At 51.9% G+C, this 24107-nt stretch overlaps 7 protein-coding genes across 7 annotated transcripts; 5 read left to right on the top strand and 2 right to left on the bottom strand.

Moving 5' to 3' along the window:
- Positions 1-838: 838 nt before the first annotated feature.
- Positions 839-3102, bottom strand: NCU02239 (hypothetical protein). The gene is made up of 4 exons (XM_954405.2): positions 2816-3102; positions 1855-2732; positions 1039-1797; positions 839-962 (listed from the first exon to the last, which is right to left on the bottom strand). Exons 1-4 carry the CDS (start codon positions 2994-2996, stop codon positions 912-914), a joined length of 1869 nt encoding a protein of 622 aa, XP_959498.2. The 5' UTR covers positions 2997-3102; the 3' UTR covers positions 839-911.
- A 388-nt stretch (positions 3103-3490) lies between these two features.
- Positions 3491-5710, top strand: gh61-1 (glycosylhydrolase family 61-1). Its single transcript, XM_954406.2, has 4 exons — positions 3491-4725; positions 4810-4890; positions 5005-5619; positions 5679-5710. Exons 1-3 carry the CDS (start codon positions 4367-4369, stop codon positions 5531-5533), a joined length of 969 nt encoding a protein of 322 aa, XP_959499.1. The 5' UTR covers positions 3491-4366; the 3' UTR covers positions 5534-5619; positions 5679-5710.
- A 139-nt stretch (positions 5711-5849) lies between these two features.
- On the bottom strand, positions 5850-7974 carry NCU02241 (DNA replication regulator sld-2). The gene is made up of 2 exons (XM_954407.2): positions 7736-7974; positions 5850-7681 (listed from the first exon to the last, which is right to left on the bottom strand). Exons 1-2 carry the CDS (start codon positions 7878-7880, stop codon positions 5994-5996), a joined length of 1833 nt encoding a protein of 610 aa, XP_959500.2. The 5' UTR covers positions 7881-7974; the 3' UTR covers positions 5850-5993.
- A 261-nt stretch (positions 7975-8235) lies between these two features.
- Positions 8236-10665, top strand: NCU02242 (RING finger domain-containing protein). Its single transcript, XM_954408.2, has 3 exons — positions 8236-8562; positions 8624-8925; positions 8984-10665. The coding sequence occupies exons 1-3, from the start codon at positions 8315-8317 to the stop codon at positions 9634-9636; spliced, it is 1203 nt and encodes a 400-aa protein (XP_959501.2). The 5' UTR covers positions 8236-8314; the 3' UTR covers positions 9637-10665.
- A 305-nt stretch (positions 10666-10970) lies between these two features.
- NCU02243 (hypothetical protein) lies at positions 10971-13699 on the top strand. Its single transcript, XM_954409.2, has 2 exons — positions 10971-12356; positions 12438-13699. The coding sequence occupies exons 1-2, from the start codon at positions 11711-11713 to the stop codon at positions 13445-13447; spliced, it is 1656 nt and encodes a 551-aa protein (XP_959502.1). The 5' UTR covers positions 10971-11710; the 3' UTR covers positions 13448-13699.
- A 1274-nt stretch (positions 13700-14973) lies between these two features.
- On the top strand, positions 14974-17145 carry NCU02244 (C2 domain-containing protein). Its single transcript, XM_954410.2, has 2 exons — positions 14974-16028; positions 16093-17145. Exons 1-2 carry the CDS (start codon positions 15256-15258, stop codon positions 17096-17098), a joined length of 1779 nt encoding a protein of 592 aa, XP_959503.2. The 5' UTR covers positions 14974-15255; the 3' UTR covers positions 17099-17145.
- Positions 17146-18425: 1280 nt separating this feature from the next.
- stk-19 (serine/threonine protein kinase-19) lies at positions 18426-23828 on the top strand. Its single transcript, XM_954411.2, has 5 exons — positions 18426-19460; positions 19650-19678; positions 19759-19876; positions 19965-20112; positions 20191-23828. Exons 1-5 carry the CDS (start codon positions 19413-19415, stop codon positions 23283-23285), a joined length of 3438 nt encoding a protein of 1145 aa, XP_959504.2. The 5' UTR covers positions 18426-19412; the 3' UTR covers positions 23286-23828.
- The last annotated feature ends 279 nt before the right edge of the window (positions 23829-24107 follow it).

Genomic DNA, 24107 nt, shown 5'->3' with positions numbered 1-24107 from the left:
AAAGTCTAGACTTGGCTTGCTCTCGTCCAGTTATACGAACCTTGGCACCCAAACAGCTCGAGCCATGTCGGATGACCCAACGGGCTGAGTGGCACACGATAGGTAGGTAGAGCTTAAACCGTTTTCGAAGGCAATGTCCGATTCGTCAATGGAATCCGGGGAAATGGTTTGACACAGTTAGACTACGTACACTACAGAGTAAGCAGGTAGATTCCCCACGACGAGAAAAGACAGGGATGGATATCTGTGCTCAGTCTTCTTTCCCGCTTCTTGTTGTTGTCTCATCTCATCTTCCTGCCGTCCGATATGAAAAGTGGCAGAAGATATACTCCCACGGTGACACCGACATGTAAGGATATTGTTGCTCGTTCGCATCTTGCTGGCACATGGTCTCAGGATATCTTGAGGTCTCGGTAGTGGTTGTATGATGGTGTGCAGCAGAATGTTTTTAAGCGATCTTCTTCCGTTCATACTTCTTTATTTTTTTATTTAAAAAAATAATTTTTTTTTTGGATTTTTCTTCTTTAATGTTCTCGTTAGAGGTTTCTCCTTTACCAGCCAAGATGTTGATGTTCCTTGATCTCTAAAATGATTGGCGTCTCTACACTTGGCGACTATACCAAGCACGTCAAATATCGGACGCAGAGTGATAGACCTTGCACAAGGATCGCGTACGGTCATTGTGATGTGTTCAATCTTGGACACACACACTAGAACTGGCTGAAGGCTTCGAGCCACGAAATAATCGCCGGGATGTGCCGGCAATGTCGAAAATGAGTTTGGATAAGATGATTTTAACCTCGGTTGTCATGGATATCGAAGAAGCAACCACAGGAAGGGAACTTTTACTTGTACATTACTTGGTCAATAATTGGAACAGAGTGATTCACTCAGACGCGAGAAGCGATGCACTACTGCATCGGGCAGCCGCCGAGCAACATGGGCGTGGAAGGATATTTTGTCTGTGTTGTTTCAGTTAGCTGAGAGTTAAAAAGCAGACTATTGTCAGAAGATTTGGGAATGAACCCAAGTACTTACCCATAGCCAGAACGGACGTTTGCGCACCTCAGCTGATGGCTCGGAAGTCGTATCGTTTGCGGGTGAATCCTCTGCAACGTCAAATGGATCACCTTCCTCGCCCCAAGTTGCATCAGCAATCTCATCAGCCAGTGAGCGGCGGCGGCGCCCCTTGGTAGGAGCATCATCATCTTCAATATGAAAGTCGTTCTCGGAGAGTGTCTCCAGAGCAGTGATAAATGAAGCATCGTACTCAATGTCGGAAATGTCTTCACCCTCGCTAGCGATCGAGTCTAACATCTTCTTGGCTGGTGAGTTTAGGCACATTCGGGGGGCGGAGTCAACATCGTCGAGTCCTTGGCCAATATTGCGGGACAGGGCATCGGCAATCTGATCCTCTAGTGAGTGCAAGCGCAAGTGGAGATCTGCATCTGCTTCTGCAAATGGGTTGCCCTCTTCTTCAGAAGTTGCGTCAAAGAGCTCATCTGCGAGAGATCTTCCTTGAAGTTGGGGAACAAGGGCTTTGTGTTTGAGTGACAGACTTTCTTCCTCAGTTGGTGCATTCTGGGGGTCTCCGACAGATCCTCCATCAAAAATGGAGTTGCTGTCATCGTCGTCAGTAAGCCCAGGAAGTCCGGACGACAGCTCGTCTAGGTTATCAAAGGGCTCGATGTCCTCGTAAGCAGTGACGTCGGTAAGTTCTTCAGCAAGCGGTCGAAGGGGTCTGAAAGAAGTGGGGGTGCCATGGTCGAATGAAAGATGAGCAAGATCAATGGTGGCCTGGGGAACATCGTTAGTACGAAGCATATATCATGAGCTTTGCAAGAGACAACGTACCTCGACATATGAGAGCCCACCAGCCTTAGCAATGGTCATGCCTACGAGTTCCTCATCCTCAAAAGGGTTGCCGTCTGCATCGGCAGTAGCATCAGCGAGCTCATCAGCAAGTGGGTGGCGCTGGGGAGACTTGGTTTCTTCGTCTTTGTCCAATTCGTCACCACTCTCGTTAACAAGTGCATAGGCAAGCTCTTCAGCGAGCGACTTGAAGCGAGCGGTAGAGGGAGCTTCATCAGCTTCATCATCGAAGGCTTCACCGTCTTCATGGGCGGTAGCATCAGCGATCTCTTCAGCGAGTGATCTGTAGCGCTGGACGTGGGAGGCTAATTCATCATAGTCAAACGGATCCCTGTCTTCATGCGCAGTGGCATCGGCGATGTCTTCTGCAAGCGATCTTGATTTCTTCTCTATGAATGGATTGAACTCGCATTCGCCACTATCTTCGGTAGCTGGCCATCTGGGACGCTTTTGAGGGGGAGGAGCATCTGCATCAACAAAGCGATCACTGGATGCATCGGAGGAAGCCTCGTCAAACTCGTCACTTGAACGTTTTCGAGGACGAGAAGGACGAAATTCGTCGCGCCCTTCAACAACTGGCCATCTGGGGCGCTTTTGGGGAGGCGCTGCATCGGCATCGATGAAGCGATCAGCAGAGACATCGCGAGTGGCATCGGTGATATCTTCGCTGGAACGCTTTCGAGGATTGGGGTTGGTAGATGAGATCATCTGGTAGGCGGCGGCTTGGTGCTTTTTTTGAGACACCTTGCCACTTTTGCGGGACTGGCGTCTCTTAAGGTACTGGGCCATACGAGAAGGCAAGGCCATGGCCTTGCGGAAATGTAGGTGTGACATGATGATATTGTGCTGTCGTTCTGTTTCTATGAAGGATAATCTGTCAGTAAATGGGCAATGCTGAGAAGATGCCTTAATAAAGGATGAATTGGTGACCAGTTTGACCTACCTAATGCAAGGTGGGTTGCTGTTGCTGCCGCCACAGTCTGCGCTTCTGTGATTGTTGATGCAGGATGGTCAGAAGTGTATGTCAGCGAATTGGGTTGAGGTCCAGCTGTTGACTTGGGGTAGCAGAGGAAGAAATGGTGCGAAGTTTGAGCCGACTTGGGAAGTCTACATGAGGTGGCCATCGATTTTCGATAGTGACTGTTGATATCACCATGACAACGATACAACAAACCACGGGGAGAACCTTGACCTTCAGCTAACACCAGCCCTGTTCAGCGAAGAGCCAAACTGATGGCCCCATCGGGGGCGTCTGTATCTGAGCATTGTAAAAGCTGTGTTTCCAACTAATATGAGCAGCTATCCTGTTCAGTGAACATGAGTTGGGCCGTCCTTCTGTGGAAAGTGGTGATGTTTGGTGACGATGGCAACTTGGTGTTTTGGCAAGACAACCAACCATAAACAGAGGACGTTGGACAGACCCTAACCCTCGCTTGCTCGGCCCATCTTCCCCCGGCAAGCGCTACTGCACCCCGCATCGGGCAGCGGATCCAGTGGAATGCTGGAACTGCCAGGTGGGCCAGATGGAGCCTGTCTGGCCGGCAGCTGGCGGATACCCCCTTTAATTTGGTCCTCTACGGTGGTGCAAACCAACAACAGAACAACATCGGATCATGATCCGAGAACCACGACGCTCCTTCGTGACCACTGCCGACACGCTTACTGTATACTCCCACCCTCATCAATCCCAGAAAGACATTGGCATGGACCCACAATGGTCGACAATGACGGGACTACCCTATCGCAACAACAAGTCCATCGATCAGAAGCGTCGTCAGTTCATGAACCGTGCTACGGTCACTCCCTTGTTGTCTAGGATACTATACTGTACATGGAGTAACAAAATCAATATACAGTTTGTCCATCTCAGCCTCCTACGTAGATCGATAGTCATGCACACGATGCAGAGAAGCTTCGGCTCAAATGAACCGCAACTCCTGCGCTATCAGGTCCTAGGATGCTGACGCAAACATGAGCCACCGGAGCAAAATGTCTATGTGATCCGTCATCCACCTCGCACACGTTTCCATCTAACATGTCCTGTGTGGCTGACTTTATGTCTTCATCCGTCGCGGCACCTTGACGTCCGATACCGCGGCGAATCCAACGCTGGAACTTCAAGTGACTGTCCCGATCCGGATGTGTTGCTACCCCGGACCGCCTTCTTCCGCCCTCGCTATGCGCCGCATGGCGGCCTTGCTTCCAGCGTCCCGGTTTTGGCCCTAGGAGAGACGACCCAAAAGGAGATAATGCGACCTTGACAGTGACATTGTGGCTTCTTATATGTCCAGAAACGATCAGGACCACCCTTTAATGAGCTTTCCACATGTTCAACCTCATGCCTTCTCAGCCCTTGGAGAGAGTGGCGACCCGCCATGAAGTAGTACATATATGGACGACGCGCTTCCTACTCGTGGGATATCAATATCTGCGAGTCTGTAGGCCCCTTCAAGCTTATAAACTCCAGTAGTTCGGTGTCATTCAGCCAGACAAGATGAAGGTCCTCTCCCTCCTCGCCGCCGCCTCTGCGGCCTCAGCCCACACCATCTTCGTCCAGCTCGAAGCCGACGGCACCACCTACCCGGTCTCCTACGGAATCCGGACCCCATCCTACGATGGTCCCATCACCGACGTGACCTCCAACGACCTTGCTTGCAACGGCGGCCCCAACCCCACCACTCCCTCTGACAAGATCATCACCGTCAACGCCGGCAGCACCGTTAAGGCCATCTGGAGACACACTCTCACTTCCGGCGCCGACGATGTCATGGACGCCAGCCACAAGGGCCCTACCCTTGCCTACCTCAAGAAGGTCGACGACGCCTTGACTGACACTGGTATCGGCGGTGGATGGTGGGTGGTCCCGGTCCCCCCTACTCACTCAGTATCTGGGCATTATTTCAACCAGATTCTGACGCTCACCAAAAAAAAAAACAGGTTCAAGATTCAAGAAGACGGCTACAACAACGGCCAATGGGGTACCAGCACCGTCATCACCAACGGTGGTTTCCAGTACATGTACGTTCTCCTTAGTCCTCTCCTACCTCCTCTCCCTTTACTCACCACCCCCCCCCCCCCATTTCACCACCCAAAAAAAACTCAAATAACTAACACAGGTATCACATACACCAGCGACATCCCCGCCTGCATCCCCTCAGGCCAATACCTCCTCCGCGCCGAGATGATCGCCCTGCACGCCGCCTCCTCCACCGCCGGCGCCCAACTCTACATGGAATGCGCCCAAATCAACATCGTCGGCGGCACCGGCGGCACCGCTCTCCCCTCCACCACCTACTCGATCCCCGGCATCTACAAGGCCACTGACCCCGGTCTGTTGGTCAACATCTACTCCATGAGCCCAAGCAGCACTTATACCATTCCTGGCCCGGCCAAGTTTACTTGCCCGGCTGGAAACGGTGGTGGTGCTGGTGGTGGTGGTTCTACCACTACTGCTAAGCCGGCTAGTAGCACCACCAGCAAGGCGGCGATTACCAGCGCGGTCACAACGTTGAAGACGAGCGTCGTTGCTCCTCAGCCTACTGGTGGTTGCACGGCTGCGCAGTGGGCGCAGTGCGGTGGGATGGGATTCTCGGGGTGCACTACTTGTGCGAGCCCGTATACTTGCAAGAAGATGAATGATTATTATTCGCAGTGCTCGTAAGGAAGAAATCTTGGGCACGACGATGGTGAGTGAGGATGAGGTCGGTTGAGGTGAGACGGGGTGGATGGGAAGTGAGGGGTTGGTTGGTGAGCTATTTCTGATGCACATGATATTTTTTCCTGTAGATGTAACTGATCTGGTCAAGTTACGTGTATATACATAGTGTTATACGAAGAATGACTGCATATATTCACAAATGTCCGTGGCAGATTGATAAGTGGGAGCTTACTATAAAACTGTATGCATGATGAAGGACAGGGGGCTTAAGTATAAACAGCCGAAGGCCTCGTGGTATTAACGGTATCGGGAATAGATGCTTTCAAAACTCTTCTTGTTTTGACATTAACGATAGTCTAGTTCTAAGGCGCTCACGCTAAGTGACACCAATAGGTACGACGCAGTATCATAGCTCATCTCTTCATCACCCTCTTTACCGTTCCCTATGGGTAACATCTTTCTACTACCTCCTCCTCCTGAACCGGCTGTTATGAGCTGGCCCTCCCTTTGCCCCGTTATTCTTCAGCTTCAACCTCTTGAAGTTCGCATTTGCTGTAGCCTTGACCATGCGCGGCTTCTTGGCTGGTTCTTCATCACCACCTTCTTTCGTTCCCTTTTTCTTCTTGGTCTCTGTAGTCGCATCCTTCTTTGTCTTTTCCTTTGCCGACGGCGCCTTTTTCTTTGCGGCAGCCTTTGCAGCCTTTGTAGTGCTCGTCTCCGCTTCTTCATCTTCACCTTCTGACCCATCATCAAATTCCGATCCTGATCCGCCGGACGACAACGAATCCAGAGTGTGGTGATCATCTCCATCCAGGTTCTTGGTCGCGTCGAACTGAGTTTCCGGTATCACGTCGTTGTGTTCTTCCTCACCGTCATCCTCTTCCTCGGCAATTGGTGCACTAGGTCGTTTTGTCCTTGTCGGTCGCATGTTGACCTTCCTGGTCGTCCTCTTTTGTCCCTTCTTCTTGAACACTCGTAGTGGCTGCCCATTGCGATCCAATCCCTCCTTGCTCAGGTCCTCCTCATCTTGACTGTCGTAGAAATTTTCATCATCGAAGCCGCTCAGTAGAACCGGTCGCCTCTCTTTCTTCCTCTTTGATGATGGTGATTCGAGGAAGCTCGCTTCAACTTCAATTAGAGCTGCCTCGTCCTCCTCGAAACTGTTCTCCTCTTCTGGTACAACCTCTGCCCCCGCAGGGTCTGTTACTTGCTTCTTCTTCTCTGTATCTTCACTTGTCGATGCAACCGTCTGCTTTGGTGGTGGAGGACCCATTCCGCCCTGTTCCATCGCCTCCATTTCCCTCAACATATCCAGCTCCTCATCCAGCTTTTCTTCTTCCATCTTCCGTAGGCTGGCCACCACGCTGCTAAGCCCTTTCCCTTTTGCTATGCTGAACGGTTTTCGTGGGAGCTTCAAGGGCTCAATGTCCAACCACTCTCCATTTTCGTCCACGGGTGGTAGCGGCGCAGATGTACGACGCAAGAAAGCGGGTGTGGCAAACTGCAGCTTGGACACCGACCGCTCGCCGGATGGTGTCTTGGTGAGGTTGTTTTTCGAGGGTGAGTTCCCAGTGTTCTTGTTTAGTGGTGTGGATGTCTTGGTAGCACGGACTCCGAGGAAGCTATCGAGGAGGTTGCGATTGCGCCCGGAGGATGGGGTTCTGTCGAGGTTACGGTGTCGCGGGATGCTGGGGGTTATGAATTCCTTGCCGTCCTTCTCGTCATGATCATCATCATCCTTGTCGTTCTCGAGGTCGAGGGCATGGCGGCGGTTACTTGGCGTAGCTGTAAATCCGGATGCTCGTGGTTTGGTTTCATCTGTCGATTTGGACGGGGTATGGGATATAAGATCAAAAAGACCGAGAACACGGCCATCTTTTTGGGGGGTAGGCCCAATCGAAGATGGAACGGCGGGACTGAAGAGTTTCCGTGCTACATCTGGCGTGATGGCTTCATGTACGGCAGAATAGTGTTGTGATTTGGGGGTAGCGGCAGACCTGTTGCGTTTGGAGGGAGTCGAGGCGGATGGGAGGGATGTCTCTGGTTGCTTGCGCTTGCGTTGGCTCGGGTCTTGGTTGTTGCTTTTGGTGGGAGGAGGGATCTTTCCGGAGAGTATGTCGCGAAGTTTGTTATACTGCTTGTATTTCTGGGCTGTAAGGGACCACATGTTAGAAGCGTCAAAGAAGACCAGGCTGGATGGCATACCAATATCCGGATTCTGTTTGATGGCTTCACGGGACGGCTTCTTGCCGTCGTTCTTTTGGGCCCATTCTGCCTCGAATTGCTTCAGTTCTGCACGCAACTGTAGACTCTGGCTTTCATATTCGGCTTTTCGCTGTTCATCCATCATGGTTCTACTCTTGATTTGAAGGGAAAGAGCATTTCAAGGCGCTTGGTGAAAAGTCGAAAAGTCGAGAACAACCAAAAGCGGAAATCAATTAAAGATTCAGACAAGGCGCGTCCAGTAATAAATGGAGGACGCGATGGTTCCCTTGGTTTGATGTTTCCACCTTACGTTACCGTACATTACACTCCACCCAAGCAGCACAAACAGTGGGGCATCCGTTCATCAGAACCCACTGGCGGCAGGGGCTCGCGTGCCTAAGACCCGCTAGAATGTCGAGCATGTGCAAGCAGCTGCACTGGGGCTGTAAACTATTACATCAGCACTTCAATGCTTAGTGCACCCAAACAACCATCCCCTCACATTTTGTCCTTCAACAACTTCAACGTTGGGCGCGACAACACAGTCCATGCCCCGATACCAGTCATTCCCTGAGCCCTATGGAAGCAACTGACGAGGCTCTCGACATCCAGGCCCAAGTTCTGCAAACAACCCTCCAGGAGATCACAGCGACGCGACGGGCGAGTGCCGCCAACGTTGAGAAAGATGGCGAGGGCGTGGATGATGATGATGATGAGGTAGCCGAGGCAGACGACTGCTGTGTCATCTGTCTTGATTCCATCTCAGAACCTTGCACTGCTATGCCATGTGCTCATTCCCACTTTGACTTTGTATGTCTTGTGAGCTGGTATGTCGTCCATTTACGAATTCCCATATGCTTCGCTGGGCTAACAAAGGGACATACATAGGCTTCAAGAACATCCAAACTGCCCACTATGCAAGGCCGCCATCTACAAGGTCCGATATGTCGACTCGACCTCCAACGAGAGCTTCTATCGAGTACCTAATGCCCCGAGGCCGCGCAATACAAATGAGAACAATGGGAACGGGGACCAGTCGGGGAACCCGGCACTATCAAACCTCCTTCGGCAACGCCGTAACGACCAGCGCCGACGACGAGATCGCGACGCTAATACTCATAGTACACCCACCCCAGGGGAAGCTATAGAACGTCGCAGACACATATATCGGCACCAATTATATTCTTTACGTACGTCGTTGAAGCAAACAGAGAGTCATGGCCAGAGACTAATGCTGACACCAACTAGACGTTGGCTCAAACCGCATTTCCGGATACAAACCAACCCCAACGCCTGATCAGTTTGCCACTACACCACACCTAACAACCCGTGCCCGTCTCTGGATACGACGCGAGCTACAAGTGTTCGCCTTTCTCTCCGACCCCGAACCAACTGCTGGCCCCAGTGGCAGTACGAGTAATGCCTCCGAACGCGAACTGACCCGCCGCCGAAACAACGCTGAATTTCTCCTCGAGTATATCATAGCCATCCTCAAAACGGTCGACATACAGGGCAGCGCCGGCCAGGCAGAAGATATGCTGGCTGATTTTCTAGGACGAGATCACGCACGCTTGTTTTTGCATGAACTGAGGAGCTGGCTGAGGAGTCCGGCACACTCGCTTGTGGCGTGGGATAAGGAAGTTAAATACCCTCATGCTTCAAGCACAGGTGAAGCCAGCAGAAAGCGGAAGGCGCAAAATTCTTTAGATGTGGATGATGAAGGGGAAGATAACATTAGGCGACATGCATCTGGATCCGAGAGGAGTCAGACCCCAAGATGGCCAGAACGCAACACTCACCATCGGCAAACCGGCCATGAAAGGATATGGAGGCGCAGAGACTTTGGCAGGAGTCCTAGACGGGATGGTAACTCGGAAAGCAACCGCCAAGGGTCAGGCTGACCTCCAGTCTCGCGCTATGAGATAGTTAACCGAGCCGCATCCCTCCCTTCGACGCAAAAAGATGAAAAGTGGAGCTGATAGTCGCATAAATAAGCTGTCGATAAAATATCTGGATGCGAACATCTACGGCCGCGTTCGGGGGCCCAAGTGCTAATCGATGAGGAAATGTTGGGTACCGGCCACTTGACTCTGAGGTTACCAATGGAACCGCATGTGCCGTAATGGGGAGGCTCCAAAGCAACAGTTGCAAAGCGATGTCAGGCGTCCGTGTGCCTTGACAATCAAGCTTTCGGATATCCCGACAATTTGGATATGCTTCAGGTCCTTTCACGCACTACGCCGCCTCGAAGCATCGATCGAAATTTACCTCATCGAGCTGGTTTTCGTTATCGAAGGGCAGTGGTCAGAATTATTTCGAACTCCATGGTTCTGAGTAAGCGACCAACATGTGGCAGCACTACATGCATGGTGGCATATGGAAAGAGATGGTGTGAAGCGGCATTCAGGTGGGCCAGCCCTCCAAATCTTGCCGCAATGCCCAAGAATTTCAATCAGAAAAGAAAAGCAATGGCAGACTTCGAACCTGACCGAGAACTTCACAAGGGTTGGGTTAATCTTTAGTCCATGCTGCCACATACCGGAATCTCCTCGTGGTGCACCCTGGGCGTTCGAGATATCGACTGATGACAAGTGAAGAGGACTGGCAAAATTGAAACAGCTGGATAAAGATTGTGACATCTCCCCGAGAAATGTCTCTTCAATGACCACCGGGATGGATGGGCCATGGTGACCTGGGCATCCCGCCTTTTCGCGCTCAAGACACAAGAGCTCCAATCATCACCGCGTGTGTTTCGGCTCGAGTGTACCTTCACAACCGGCCACCCACACCATCTTGATGCACCTCAAGTCCAGTCTGCGTCAGTCTAATACATCAGCTCGTCTCGAAGTGGAAGGCATCAGGACTTCCCGAACCCCCATCATGCCAGTCACCCTATTTCACCAACCAAAGCCGCAGTCTCCAGAGGGTTGAGATTACGGAGCAAGTCATCGGACAATGAATACTAAGCCCAAAATCTTAGAACCGATGATTGGGGAATTTGTCAAGATGGTTGCCACGCCCGTCAGCACACTGTTGCATTGCACGGTGATATTTCTGGGGCAATGGTCTGGCCAACTAAACACTAACAGATTTGTGAAAGAAATACTGCATACTGTGTTAGTAAAGCATACCCACTTTTACAACTCCTAGCCCTCAACCCAAGACAGGTCTATCTAATATGTCTTTCCACTTCCTACTTCCACGTTCATCCATCCTAAACCATCTCGTGTCTTTCGCCTCAGATGCCGATGACAATCTCCATCTTGTGTTCAAGCCAGCCAGACATTGCTTCAGCTTGTTAAAAGCCTCCTTCAATATGGTGCCGTAACGCCTTCATTCATCCAAAACACCAAAAGCGAAAAGCGATGATCTGCTTCCCGCCCGCTTCAGGGTTCCCTTTAAATATTCAACCTTTGGCAAACGGCTAGTAATCAAGAAAACGACAACAGACTACAACGACGACGACAACTGGGGAAAGTCAACGATTCCCCTTCCTGGATGTGATAACAGCGCCATGACTGAAGTATACCCCATGACGGCTTCTGGGAGAGAAACTTGAGACATACTGAGATTGAAGTTCTCCACTTCATCCTCCCATTGCGGTCAGTCAGAAAAATCAAGCATCCTTTCAATTCGATAATGCTGGGGATCTTTTGTCATTTCACCATTATCGCTTCACCGACTTTCATGTAGCTACTCATGACCGTTCGGGGCTGCAGGGCAGTGAGGTTCCCTATTTCAACTCTGTTCGTCCGTCAGTTCGTTCGTCGTTCCTAAGTTTAGGCTAAGTTCGGTTCCGTTTCACGACACGGAGCGGCTCATCATATAACTTCAGCTCAAGACGGTACAATTGCGGCTTGAACTACGGCTTGAACACGACTACGACTGCGCTTTCGCTCTACCCTCTATAGAAGTGTGCGCACGCAAGTCAGTGGTTCGCGTAGTTGGGAAAGTTGGAAAGGAATAGACAAAACAATGATTCCGGTCCGAACCGCTGCTGCGCCCTTCTCCACCTCCGTCTCCGTCTCCGTCTCCGTCTCCGTCTCCATTACCGCCGTCATCTTCCGAGTTACGTGGTACCTTCTGCTGGCAACGTTCTTCTACTCAACATGTGTCGCCTCGGCTAGCATCAATGTGGTCCGCCGCGACGGCAACGGCGACAATGGCGTCATCCCGGCCGGGCACACTCAAAGTCCGACCCTCCCTTTTACGAGCAACAGCAACAGTCAAGCAGGCCGACCCCAAAAGCGAAGCAAAACAGAACACGTCATCCTCTGCGACTGCCTCTCGGCCCAAGGGATTCGCTCATCACAAATGGCCTACTACAGTGCCGAAGTCCACGGCTTACCGACAGGCGGCGTGGCAAGCGTGGAGACGAAATTCAACACGACGGCAGCATGGTACAACGACACTACATCGGCGACGTGGGCGGACACAGGCGTCACTTTCAAGGCGGCGATTGGGTACCATGTCGCTGAGAACGATTACTTGGGCAAAGGGAATAATGGCTATGGCGATTTCACGTGTTGGCAGAGGGCGAAGACGGGGTTTTCGTATGATCTGAATGAGGATGGAAATGTGTGTGCAATGATGATTGATTGTAATAAGGATACTGCGCCTTGTAAGTCACTACTTGGTTCGTGTGATGATTGGGAAACCAAGCGGGAAATTCGCAGAAGCTAACTCTCGAGGGAAAATATAGCAACAGCTCCGGCTTATGTCCCCTTGGGATCGACCACCACCGCAGACACCCCCGCCACTTCTTCTTCTTCTGCTCCTTTGTCCTCTTCCGACCCAGCAGCATCGGCCCAAAAAGACAAAGTAATCTCCAATGGAGCAGTAATTGGCATTGCCGTAGGAATCGTTGGGGCCTTCATTTTTTTCGCCGGCGGAGCAAGTTTCCTCGTTGCCCGGCGACGACGACAAATCAGAAAGCGACAGCAAGAACAAGAGCAACGACAGCGAAAGGAAGCGAGGACAGAGTCGACCATTACCGACTCGAATATCGTTTACGAGCTGGATGGGGGTTGGCATCGACACGAGATGGGTGACGATACAGGGCACTACGAGATCGACGGGCAGGTCCGGTGCGAGATGGACGGGGTTGACGGGGAGATCAAGGAGAAGATGGATGATTTGTTTGCTGAAGCAGATGTGAAGGAGGTTATTATCTCGAATGAGAAGGCCGATTCAAAGAAAGCAATAATTTATGAGGAGATTGATGAGAAGAAGAAGGGGTATGTTGGTGGTGTTAGTGAGAAAGAGGAGGAGGTGAGGAGGGATAAGGAGGAGCGGGAGCGGGAGCGGGAGCGAGAACAGCAGGAGCAAGATCCGACACAGCAGCCGGAGGAACAAAAGAGAAACAGAGATGCCGAACAGCTACCACCAGTTTCACCATTATCACCACTCTTCGGAGGGGGGGCGCCTTGGACAGAAGAAGTAGGGCAAATGCCTTTCTGCTTGCCGGCCTTGATGCCGGAGCCGGAGAAGTTCATGGCAGAGGATTTCCGAGCATACAAGGAGAAGAACAACGACAACGACAAGGATGAGACGAATTTCAAGTTCCGGTTTGAGGAGGAAACGCAGAAGTACATGAAGGTCGAAGTACTATCACCAGCAGGAGCCGCAGGCAATGGGGAGGATGCCCGTGCCCCCGAGGACGCTAGTAGCAGCAGCCAGGAGGGGAAGAATGAGGAGGAAGGTCTGCCATAACATAGTGTTTACCTCTAGTGGCATAGCATATCACCGGAGTGGGGGATCACTGCCTACATCGGCCGGGTGAGGCTCACGATTTATGATGGTAATATACCCACATTATGAATATATTCACCTCATGGTGTCCTCTTGTATCTGGGGACGAGCGTCGCGTTTCATTGTTCCTGTCGAATAGCGATGTAAAAGACTCGCATCATTGATAGGCATATACTCGGCACACGGGTACAATGAACATTAGTGTAAATTCGGAAGTTGAGAGCCGAGAGGTCAATGCTGTCGACGGAATGTATCATCTGCCGCAATGCCGCTTTGACATGACATGGAAGTGTGGCTGACAAGAGGCAGTGCAAGTGCAAGAAGCGCCTAGCGAGCCTGCGCTAGGTGCAGTGCTACCTTAGATCGGTTGTAGGTACGCAGTAGGTACGTCTAGTAGGTAAGTGAGGCGTGACCGGAGCGTCGTCCGCATGCTTCAACAGCTTTTTTTTTTTTTTTTTTTTTTTTTTTTGGGGGAACAAGGATGCAACGGACTGGCCGATGCGCCGTGGACGATGGACGAAACATGTGAAAGACTCGACTCGAAAAGAGAACGCTGATTTGATGAGACGGGGTGTCAAACAGCAGGAACAGCGCGGATCACCCACCGTTCGTCGCCGAGACCGGGGCAGCGCCGAGCCAAGACGAACGAACGTTACGGGAGAGGACCCGAAGGCGCTGCGGAAGGATGGTGGTTCCTTGGCGCTTGGCGGATGAATTGAAATGTTGCTTGTCGCGATGCCGAGTATCCGGGCCGTGAACCCTTAGGAACAAGTACATATGTACATACCGCCCGCTAGTATAGTGTATATAGTCAGATGGTCAATGTTGTAGACCTGACCTGACCTGACGAGAAACTTGAGTGTGTAAGAGGACATGTGACGTCATTAAATTCTTGGAGAAACTTGTCGTCGCTAGGTCTTTAGACTGGAACAGTTGGGGTCATTTGCGCAAACCTAGTGTAGGTGATTCCTAGGGTCGTTGGGAAGGTTGAGTTGCAGTGGGTTGTAGGACATGGTATCGATCTTGGCAGTAAATAGAAAAAGTCACCTCAAAAGCTTGGTTTTGGCCGGTCGTAGTGCCGATGGAATTCAAGGAAGCGCAGTGTAGAAAAAAAAAAAAAAAAAAAAAAAAAAAAAAAAAAAAAAAAAAGAGGAGATTAACCAATGTCATTGTACACCAGCTTCCTTCCTCGGGTGTCACAATGGGAGAAGCTGAGTCATTCACCGCCCGGCTGGGCTGTGTGAATGCCGAACCGTTCGAACGCAGGCGCAGCGGGGTGGTGGGCATGTGGAACCCCGTGGGGAGACAGGGAAAAGCTGGGCTGGGGGAACGGCCTTCCATCCCCTCCACCAAATCAAAGACAGCGACCCTGACAGCAACCCGGACAGGGACCCGACGTACAGCCGCGCGTGAAAAACCGTGCAGATACCTATCCATGTGCCCTGCTGATCCTCCCTTGAGTACCTTGGTCTTTTTCTTGCCATTCTTGGAAATACAAGTACCTTATATACCCCATCATCCCGGGCCCAGTGAACTGTCGTACAACTCCCTCGACTTCCAACTCGTCGTTCACTTCAAGATTTGACAATCAGCTCAAAAGCGCAACCAAGGGCACTTGAAGACAACGGACCTGGACTTGAATCGCGGTGGTGGAAAAAAAAGTAACAAGGGATTGGCCAACCAAACGAGCATAACAGAACACTGCACTAATCCCTACGACGACTGGAGCAGACTGATTGGATTCGGTGGATTCTTCCCGCATTGCAAACATGGCTCTCCCCTCTGCCGCAGCAGAGCACCACCTGGAGCAACCCACGTATGATGATCCTCCCGAGGACAGTTCACGCGAGCAAAGTCAAAATGAACCTCAAAAAAATGACGACAACCCTCCAGGTGGATTCGATCCTACTCCGCTCCCCGACGCTCCTCCCGGCTATACCATCAAAATCACCTTCCACAAGGCCATCAACCTCCCAGTGGCCGATATCCAGACAGTATCCGCCGATCCATACATCCACGCCACACTGACTGCTGATGTCCCCAAGCGACACCCAGAAGACCCTCCACTCACGCGCAGGACACGGACTATACATCATAGTCTGGAGCCGGTATGGGAGGAAGACTGGATTGTTGCCAATGTGCCAACCACAGGATTCGAGCTTAAATGCCGCCTATACGACGAGGACTGGCCAGACCATGATGACCGACTGGGCAATGTTACCATCAAGGTAGATCACCTGGACGAGGACTGGCCAGGGTTCGGACTGGATGGCAAGTTCTTCGAAGTCAGGAAGCGTTCAGGCAGCAAACGGGCCTATTTCCACAAGGGCATCGAGGCCCTCATGAATGGACTGAAATGGACAACACCTCAGATACACATCAGCGTTAACGTCCTCGGCCTGTCGGATCCGCCTCATGCCCAGATGTGCACTCTGGGTCCTACCTATTGGGTCAAGCACTTCAGTCCCATGATCGGGCGGCTGACAGGTACGACAGCCGGGTCAGACAGCGATGACAGCAGCAATATGCCACAAAAATACGAGTGCGTGATAATCCAAGCCCAAAGGTCGAATACGACGAAGCATTTGCTGACAGACAGAGAGCAGTTTCCAAGCCAACGAAATCCAACTTGCTGGGCCAGTTCCTCCCAAACTATACCACCGCTATGTCGAGTTCCGACCCATTATCGGCAAGATGTTTTCGCAAAAAGGTTTCAGGGGTCACATCCTGAACAAAGTTCTTCACAAGCAACACAGGCGAATCTACAATTTCGACTCTAGTACCCAATACGGGATATTTGCAGAACGCAGCAGGGAGGCTTCTGTACAGTTTCTCAAGATGGCGCATTATGCGGAAGGAGGTCGCATCTTCACCTACGTGCTCACCTTGGACGGCTTGCTGCGCTTCACCGAGACAGGCAAGGAATTCGGTATTGATCTACTGAGCAAGCACACTATGCACTCGGACGTGGCGACCTACATTGCCTGCTCGGGCGAGTTCTTCATCAGACGTATCTCCAAGCGCCACAGGCACCATCATCACCCTCACAACACGGACTCTTTAAGCCACCATTTCAACGACCAGGAAAGCGGCAATGGCGAAAGCCACACGTGCGAGAACGGGTTCGACCACGAGACACACGATCACCCAAGCGCATCATCCGAAACCTCTCGCGACCCGGAGGACTACGAGCTCATCATCGACAACGACAGCGGCACCTACCGCCCAGACAAGTGCGTCTTGCCTGACCTGCAGGCGTTCCTGCAGTCGCAGTTCCCGGGTCTGCACATCCGGGCGCTGGACTGCGGCGACGAGGAGCACCAGAAGGCCAAGAAGGAGCAGCTGGCGATCAAGAAGAAGGAGGGTACCAAGGTCCGCATGGTGCTGAACCGCAGCCCGAGCTCGAGCAGCTTCAGCTCGGATGACGAGAGTCGCCTGGGAGATTTGGATGCGATGGATGATGATACGCCGAGGTACAAGAGTAAGAAAGAGAGGGTGTTTGAAATGGTGGAGGATCCGAGCACGTGGAGGGACTGGGTTCCAGGTGTGAACAGCGGCGGGCACGGGCAGGCTCAGCACGCGAGTGGAAATGGTGAAGGGAGAGCGGAGTGACCAAGACGGTCTATTAGGGGACTTTCTCGGCTGTGTTTTTTTTTTTTTTTTTTTTTTTTTTTTTTTTTTTTTTTTTTTCTGCAAGTGATACCATGGAAAATATGAAAGTACGAGTTTGGAGCGGTAATGGATGATGTCGAGGGATGAGTAGTATTGGAAGTGGCTCAGACGAATGTGGTTATATACTTTAATGATACCGTTATGATGCATCATCCCTATGGACTCCCAGCAACTCGTACTGCAGGCCCAAAGGTAGAGGTAGGTACCTCTGTTGACAGATTCTGTATGATTACATTACAGTATCTTACCGTCTACTCGGGACAGGTTGGGCACTAGAGAGGAGAGGCACAAATAGTGTAAGTAATGTGATGCTGTACAATACACTATATGGACATCGATACCGTACACTGCTGAGTATATCACCATACATTCTTACTACCACTCGTAAGTAGCAAGCGACACTCCGACTGAAGACGCAGCCGGGAATTGCAGAGAACACTCGCCAGAAGTTCCCGCCAAGAGAAGAACATATCTACTACCTAGGACTAGTGTAGTAGTGGACGACGGACGGGTCGCATGGAAGGCCCGAAGCGACGACAGTCCGTCCGTTAGGTTGCCGGGACCTCCCCTGCATGCAGTCCGGGTTGAGCTCCATCCAGCCAAACAGCTGTGAGGTTGCATGACGGGAGTTCGTGACGAACTGGTGATTGACATTTCCTTCCCCCGTTAGCCTCCGTTGAGTGGTCGGCATGTACTACGTACGGTATTGGTATTGTACACTGAAGAACTAGGTATCCATCCTAGTGCTAACCAACCTTGGGGATGATATCGAGTGTAGGTAGGCACTGGATGCTAAGGCTTCCATTGTAACGAATGGCTGGATGGAACCTAGGTAGGTAAGGAAGGAAAGGATGATAGGTGGACGGATGATGGGAAACTGGAAAGAGATGCCCTGCCTGGTCGGATGATAGCCCGTGCGCTGAATGGTGGACTGCACTAACAAGGGAAGGGCCCCAGTTTCTGTTTTGCTAGAGATAGACCTGGAGTCGACGAAACGAAGGGGGTGGATAGGTATCTTTTATATGCATCAACGGTTGCTCCCAAAGATGAGACATATTCAGCGCGTCGATCTTCAAGGAGAAGTCAAAGTGGTAGAAAGAAGGAATTCTGTACTTGGTGAGTTACTCTGATAGACAGAAATATTTACCTAGGTAAGCACTAACAGAAGAACACCGGCATGTGCTCTGCCCGGCCCGTGGTAAATAAGCTGCCCCACAAGGCCAGCGAAACGATGCATCCTTCTCCTGATTATCTTGGTAGCGTTCCCCGGCATAACACACACCTTGGCTGTGTACCGTCTCCCGTAATTTTACATTGGCCGACGTGCCATTCCACTTGGACTCCTCCTATCCATCCGCCCTCAAGTTCCCGTCCACCTCGAATCTGTTTCAAATCATTGTCCAGGCCCTGGAACTTGGTCGCTGACCGTTCAGTTTCCCTCGTCGGTTGCCTAGAGGCAAAAAGCAAATACACAAGCTATATCCGGCTATAACCGTAGCCCATCGCATCCCATTCCCGGGCCGTGAGACAGGTCCGGTGGATGGAAAGCTGAGGATCGACAAGCAACGAAGCCATACCACGCCTGGGCAATTACACAATTACACGCCCATTATTTCGATTCTAATCCCAATTCCAATCCAAAAGTCCACCCCGAGCGAACGTGCCCCTTGTCGGCCACGGCGCAGACCGACCGCCGTTAACGAAACGAGCGAGGCTTGCACTTTCCACGCGACCAAGAGACCCCGTCCGTCTGTTACTGTGCATCCCGACTGAACGTCTCTCTCTCTCTCCGAGTCCGCTCCCGAATACATACACTACTACTACTACATACCTTGACCTACTTAGGTAGTACTTGGCGTTGAGGTGGTATTACGCGACAAGAAAAAAAAAAAAAAAAAAAAGAGAGTCCCGAACGTCGCAATTCTCCGAGACCCCGGCCGCCCCCAACGACGAACAGAATATCCCATTCCCAATTCCATGTTTGCATCTTCGACGGCAGTACCATCCTACAATCACAAAGACGCTCTTTTTGTCCGCCAATTCCGTTAATAATCTCCTTGGTTCCCTCGGTCCCCTTGTCACGGATACTACTGTCCTTCCCCCTCAATCACCTACCCATTCTCGCTTCGATAGCTTGCGCCTCGCTCCAGAACTTGGATATAATCATACCCCCGACTTCCCCCAAGGTAGTAATTGCAGTCGCTGGTGGCCAGAAGCGGATGCGGACCGGGTCCCGTCCCGACGTCGCGGAGTGATGCAGACGGCAAAAGGGAAGGCCGAGGCGCTTGGACGGAAAGCCAAGGTGTGTGTGTATGAGAGAGAGAGAGAGAGGATATGCACTTGGGTTGCGTTGCTTTGGCGTTGCTTGCCCGCCTACCTGCTTCGATCGAGCCTGCTTACCCCCCCTCCCCTTCCCTAATCCTATCCATTCATCCGTACGCTCAAGATTGCAGGAATGGGAATGCTGACACAGAAGCCTTGCCCATCACAGCTTGCGAGTTCATATCAGGAGTTGCTCGAGTAGGTTCACCAATTGCGCTCCTCGGACGAAACAAGACCCAATTTGCTAATCACCTTCTGTCATCTCTTCTGTTGTGTAGCGAGTTCTCGAGCAAAGACCTTCGATCGGTTGGAAACTATACCCTCGGACGACTAATTGGCAAAGGATCCTTCGGCAAGGTCTACTTGGCCACCCACAAACTTACCAATGGCTCCAAGGTGTGTTGCGCTGGCGGCCTCTTTCTGTTCCTTCCGAGACACTCGGGCTAATTCGTCCTTCAATCTTTCTCTTCGGTCGCATATATAGGTCGTGCTCAAGTCAGCCAACAAGGATGACACCAACCTCGCTCGCGAAATCCATCATCATCGCCAGTTCGTCCACCCGCACATCGCCCGACTATACGAGGTGGTCGTAACGGAGAACTTGGTATGGATGGTGCTAGAATACTGTCCAGGTACGAAAAAACAAATACCTTAACCACCTTTCCATCTCGTATGCGCCCTCTCTAAAGTTACATTGACGTGTTTCACAGGCGACGAGTTGTACAATTACCTCCTTCAACATGGCAAGCTACCGGTCGATAAGGTGCAGAGGATCTTTGCGCAACTGGTGGGCGCCGTGTGCTACGTCCATCGGCAATCTTGTGTCCATCGAGATCTGAAACTGGAAAACATCCTCCTCGACAAACACGAGAACGTCAAGCTATGCGACTTTGGTTTCACACGCGAATATGAGGGCAGTGCCAAGTATCTGCAGACGTTTTGCGGTACCATCTGTTACTCGGCTCCGGAAATGCTAAAGGGCGAAAAGTATGCGGGCGAAAAGGTGGATGTTTGGAGTTTGGGGGTTATTCTCTTTGCCCTTCTCTGCGGCGAGCTTCCCTTTGACGATGATGACGAGCAAGTTACCCGGCGAAAGATTCTTGGCGAAGAACCAGTTTACCCCGATACCCTTCCGGAAGATGCGCTCTCTCTTCTAAAGACACTACTATCCAAACGACCGCTGATACGACCGTCCCTACCCGATATCCTCGCCCACCCCTTCCTCGCCGAATATGCGCCACAGCAACAAGAGATTCTGAAACTCGAGCATCCACCGCCATTCTCGACGCCGTTGGAGAAAGAGACGTTGCATCGGATGCGAAGCGCTGGGGTTGATACGGAGGCGGTGATGGAGAGCGTCATAGCCCAGAAGTGTGACGCCCTTGCTGGCTGGTGGACGCTACTGATCGAGAAGGAGGAACGGAAAGCGGCGAGAAGGGAACGAAAGCGCAGGGAAAAGGAGGAGAACCGAAACTCGAGACGCTTCTCTCAGGCTTCCAGTCGACTCAATGCTTTGGCTACTGTAGAAGAGTCACAGTATGCCCCGTTCGGAGAGCACTCGCAGAGACCACGAGGGCGGAGCGAGAGCAGGAGAAGCGGGCACTACCCGGCTTTGCTCATCCCGGATATGCCCAACTTAGCCGACTATCCCAGAAGCGCAACTGATACCCGCAGTCCGATAGAAGGCGATATGCCACCTCCGCCGCTGGATAAGGACTCAATTAGGGGTAGATCTACCAGCTCCTCGCGGCACAGGAAGCCGATTCCTCCGCCCAAGGAGGGTATTTTGAGGAGTGCACGATCGAGAGGCTCAACTCTTCATTTGGTCACTACGAGTGAAGTTCTGGACTTGAACGGAAGCCTACAGCTGCCTGATGACCAGAACCAGGTGAAGAAGAGGCCGTCTAAGACCAAGATATTCTGGAAGAACTGGACACATTGGCTCTTTGAGAGTACACGGCGGCATAAGAACTCACAGAAGCGCGCCAGCCAATCGACCCCCAACCTGGCGGATAAGGCCGCCGTGCAGAGTGTGAAGGATGGCAAATCCAAGGATGGGGACATTCAACGGCCGCAGACGAGTAAGTATCCAGCGGCGAGCTCTCCGATCACATCGGGTACGGCTGGCCTACCTAAGGGTGTAGTAGCCAACGGCTACGCCAACAAAGCGTCACCGGCGCTCTCCGCAGGCTCTGCACCGTTCAAGAACAGTAACGGCTGTGTCGGCCTTTCGAGTTCGCTACCGTCCTCTTTGCCACCAGTTCCACGCACATACACGTCAGGCTCCCACAAGCGACAGTCCCTATCGCCATCACCCGTAACACCGCGCTCCACCATGCGGCGAGCGTCTGGTACCGCGGGCCTTCGTGGCAGGAAGTCCACCTCTTCCTCGGTCTCTTCCATCCGTTCAATGCACCCCACCCACCACCATACCCACAGCAAAGCCAGTTCCACCTCTTCCAACAATTCCGTTTCTACATCGGTCTCGAAATCTGCCTTACAAGCCAGCCGCAGTCCGCACCACTCCGTCAAGGTCCTCCCCGCCACGCCAACAACCGTCGGCTTCCCAAGCAACATCCGCTACGTCCGCGACCGCACCGGCCCGCCCCTAGGCATTGGCAGCATCGGAGGCCCCAGTCTCTTTGCCAACTCGCCCAATGACTACGGCTCTTCCGATGACGGCCGCCTCAACGCCGCCTTCCTCGGCAATGGCGGCGGTGGCAGAGGCGGTCTCTCCGCCCTCAACACCAATACGCAGTACTACCACATGCCGCCCGCCCCTGGCTCGCCCAATCCCTTTGCCTCGGTCAACTCGGGTGGCTATTTTGCTCCCAGGGCACCGGGCAACGGATCGCCCGTGGTTGGACCCGGTGGCCATGGCGGCGTCATGTTCGCCAAGAGAAAGAAGAATATCTTCAAGGGCCCGGTGCTCAACTTTGGCGGCAGTTCCGCTGGTGCTAGCAGTAGGCAGAGAGAGGAAAGGAGTAATAGCGGTGCGTCTGGGTCAGCTTCGGCAAGTCATTCCAGGAGTGCGAGCGCTAGTGGTATGGGACGGAGGAGTGGGGAGATTACGATTCAGGAGGAGGAGGAGCCTGGGGAGGAAGAGGAAGAAGAACAGAATGCACATGGTGGCGGTGGATATACTGGCGGTGGTGGTGGTGGTTATCACAATAGCCACTGGGGCGGAAGCAGGACGGGCGCAGGTTGGGGAGGACTAGGGATGGCGGGCATGGAAGAGGAAGAGGAGGTGGAAGAGGTGGATAGCTTTAGTCCCATTATTACCGGGCCAGGTGAAATTGTGGAGGAGAGGATCATTGAGGATGGGGAGGAAGAGGAAGAAGATGATGACGCCCAGGAGAGTGCGGACGAAGGGACGATTACTGATCAGAGATCGAGAAGGTCGAGACCTAGGTCGCAGGATTATGACGAGGAAGAAGAGGGAATGGATGTCGCAGGTGACGCAAGGCGGCACTCGAACTCGAACTCGAACTCGAACTCGAACCCGATTCAGACTCCAACGAGGCCGAGCGCTCACGGGGTGGAAGAAGAAGAAGAAGAGGAAGATCATGTCGATGTCGGTGAAGAGTTCAAAGGGCTTGGGTACGATGTCGGGGTCGCGATAACTACGGCACCCCACAGGCTGAGCGCCGACGGGCCTCCGCTTTCGTCATCGACTGTTCGGGCCGTCCCAGAACAACAACAGAAACGCGGGCACAGAAGGGGATGGAGTAATGGGACTAGTAGCAGCGGTGGCGGTGGAAGTAATAACAATGGGGAAGGGAGTAGTGGTAAGGTTAGCAGATGACGGTTAGTGAGGCGGGCCTTGCATTTAACTAATAAGTAAAGTGGTGTCGTGTATGTGTGTGTGTGTGTGTGTGAGTATAAAGAAGGGATAGGCAACAAACAGACCAGACACCGGGGCCAGGAGAACAAACGATCGATGGTGGGGGGGGAGGGGGTATTGAAGACTGAAGTGAGATGAAACAACAGGCGGATGCATTGGTTGAGATGGCTGGGAGATGCTGATCGGTTGGTTGTTTGAATGGAAGGAGGCGAGGGGGGCGGGGGGGTTGTCTGCTTATACCAACTACATCTACTTGCATTTAGTTTTTCTTTTTCTCATCTTCTTTCTTATTTTTCATTCTTATTTTCTTGCTTATACAAACTTACATATACATACAGATGTACCATACCATATCATACCATACCATACATAGAGATACCTAACTAACCTACCGCATAGCTGGTCCTGGGCTGACTCGTTGGACACGAGGAGAGCGCGATGAGAAGCAGGAGATGGGAAGGAAGGAAATGAGAAGGGTTCAAGGAAAAAAAGAGATGAGGAGGGAGGGAGGGAGGGAGGGAGAAAGCAGCTGCCGGGTAGTCATGTTCAGTTTGTCGTCTTGTTACTCTTCTTTTTTTATCCCTCACACTTGTACACTTCACTTCTATATTCTTATTATGGTTATTTTGAGCAAGGCCCGCCTCACTACTTTTTTACCTTTTTTTTTTTTTTTTTACCTACCTACACATAGGTACCTACACATAGGTACTTATCACCTCTTTACATCATCATCATCATCATCATCATCATCATCATCATCCCTTTTTTTTTTTTTTCCGAGTT

Source organism: Neurospora crassa, linkage group VII (genome assembly GCF_000182925.2).
Source record: "Neurospora crassa OR74A linkage group VII, whole genome shotgun sequence".
Taxonomy (NCBI): Eukaryota; Fungi; Ascomycota; class Sordariomycetes; order Sordariales; family Sordariaceae; genus Neurospora; species Neurospora crassa.
Note: the sequence above shows the minus strand (reverse complement) of the source record. Positions and strands in the feature narration are given on the sequence as shown.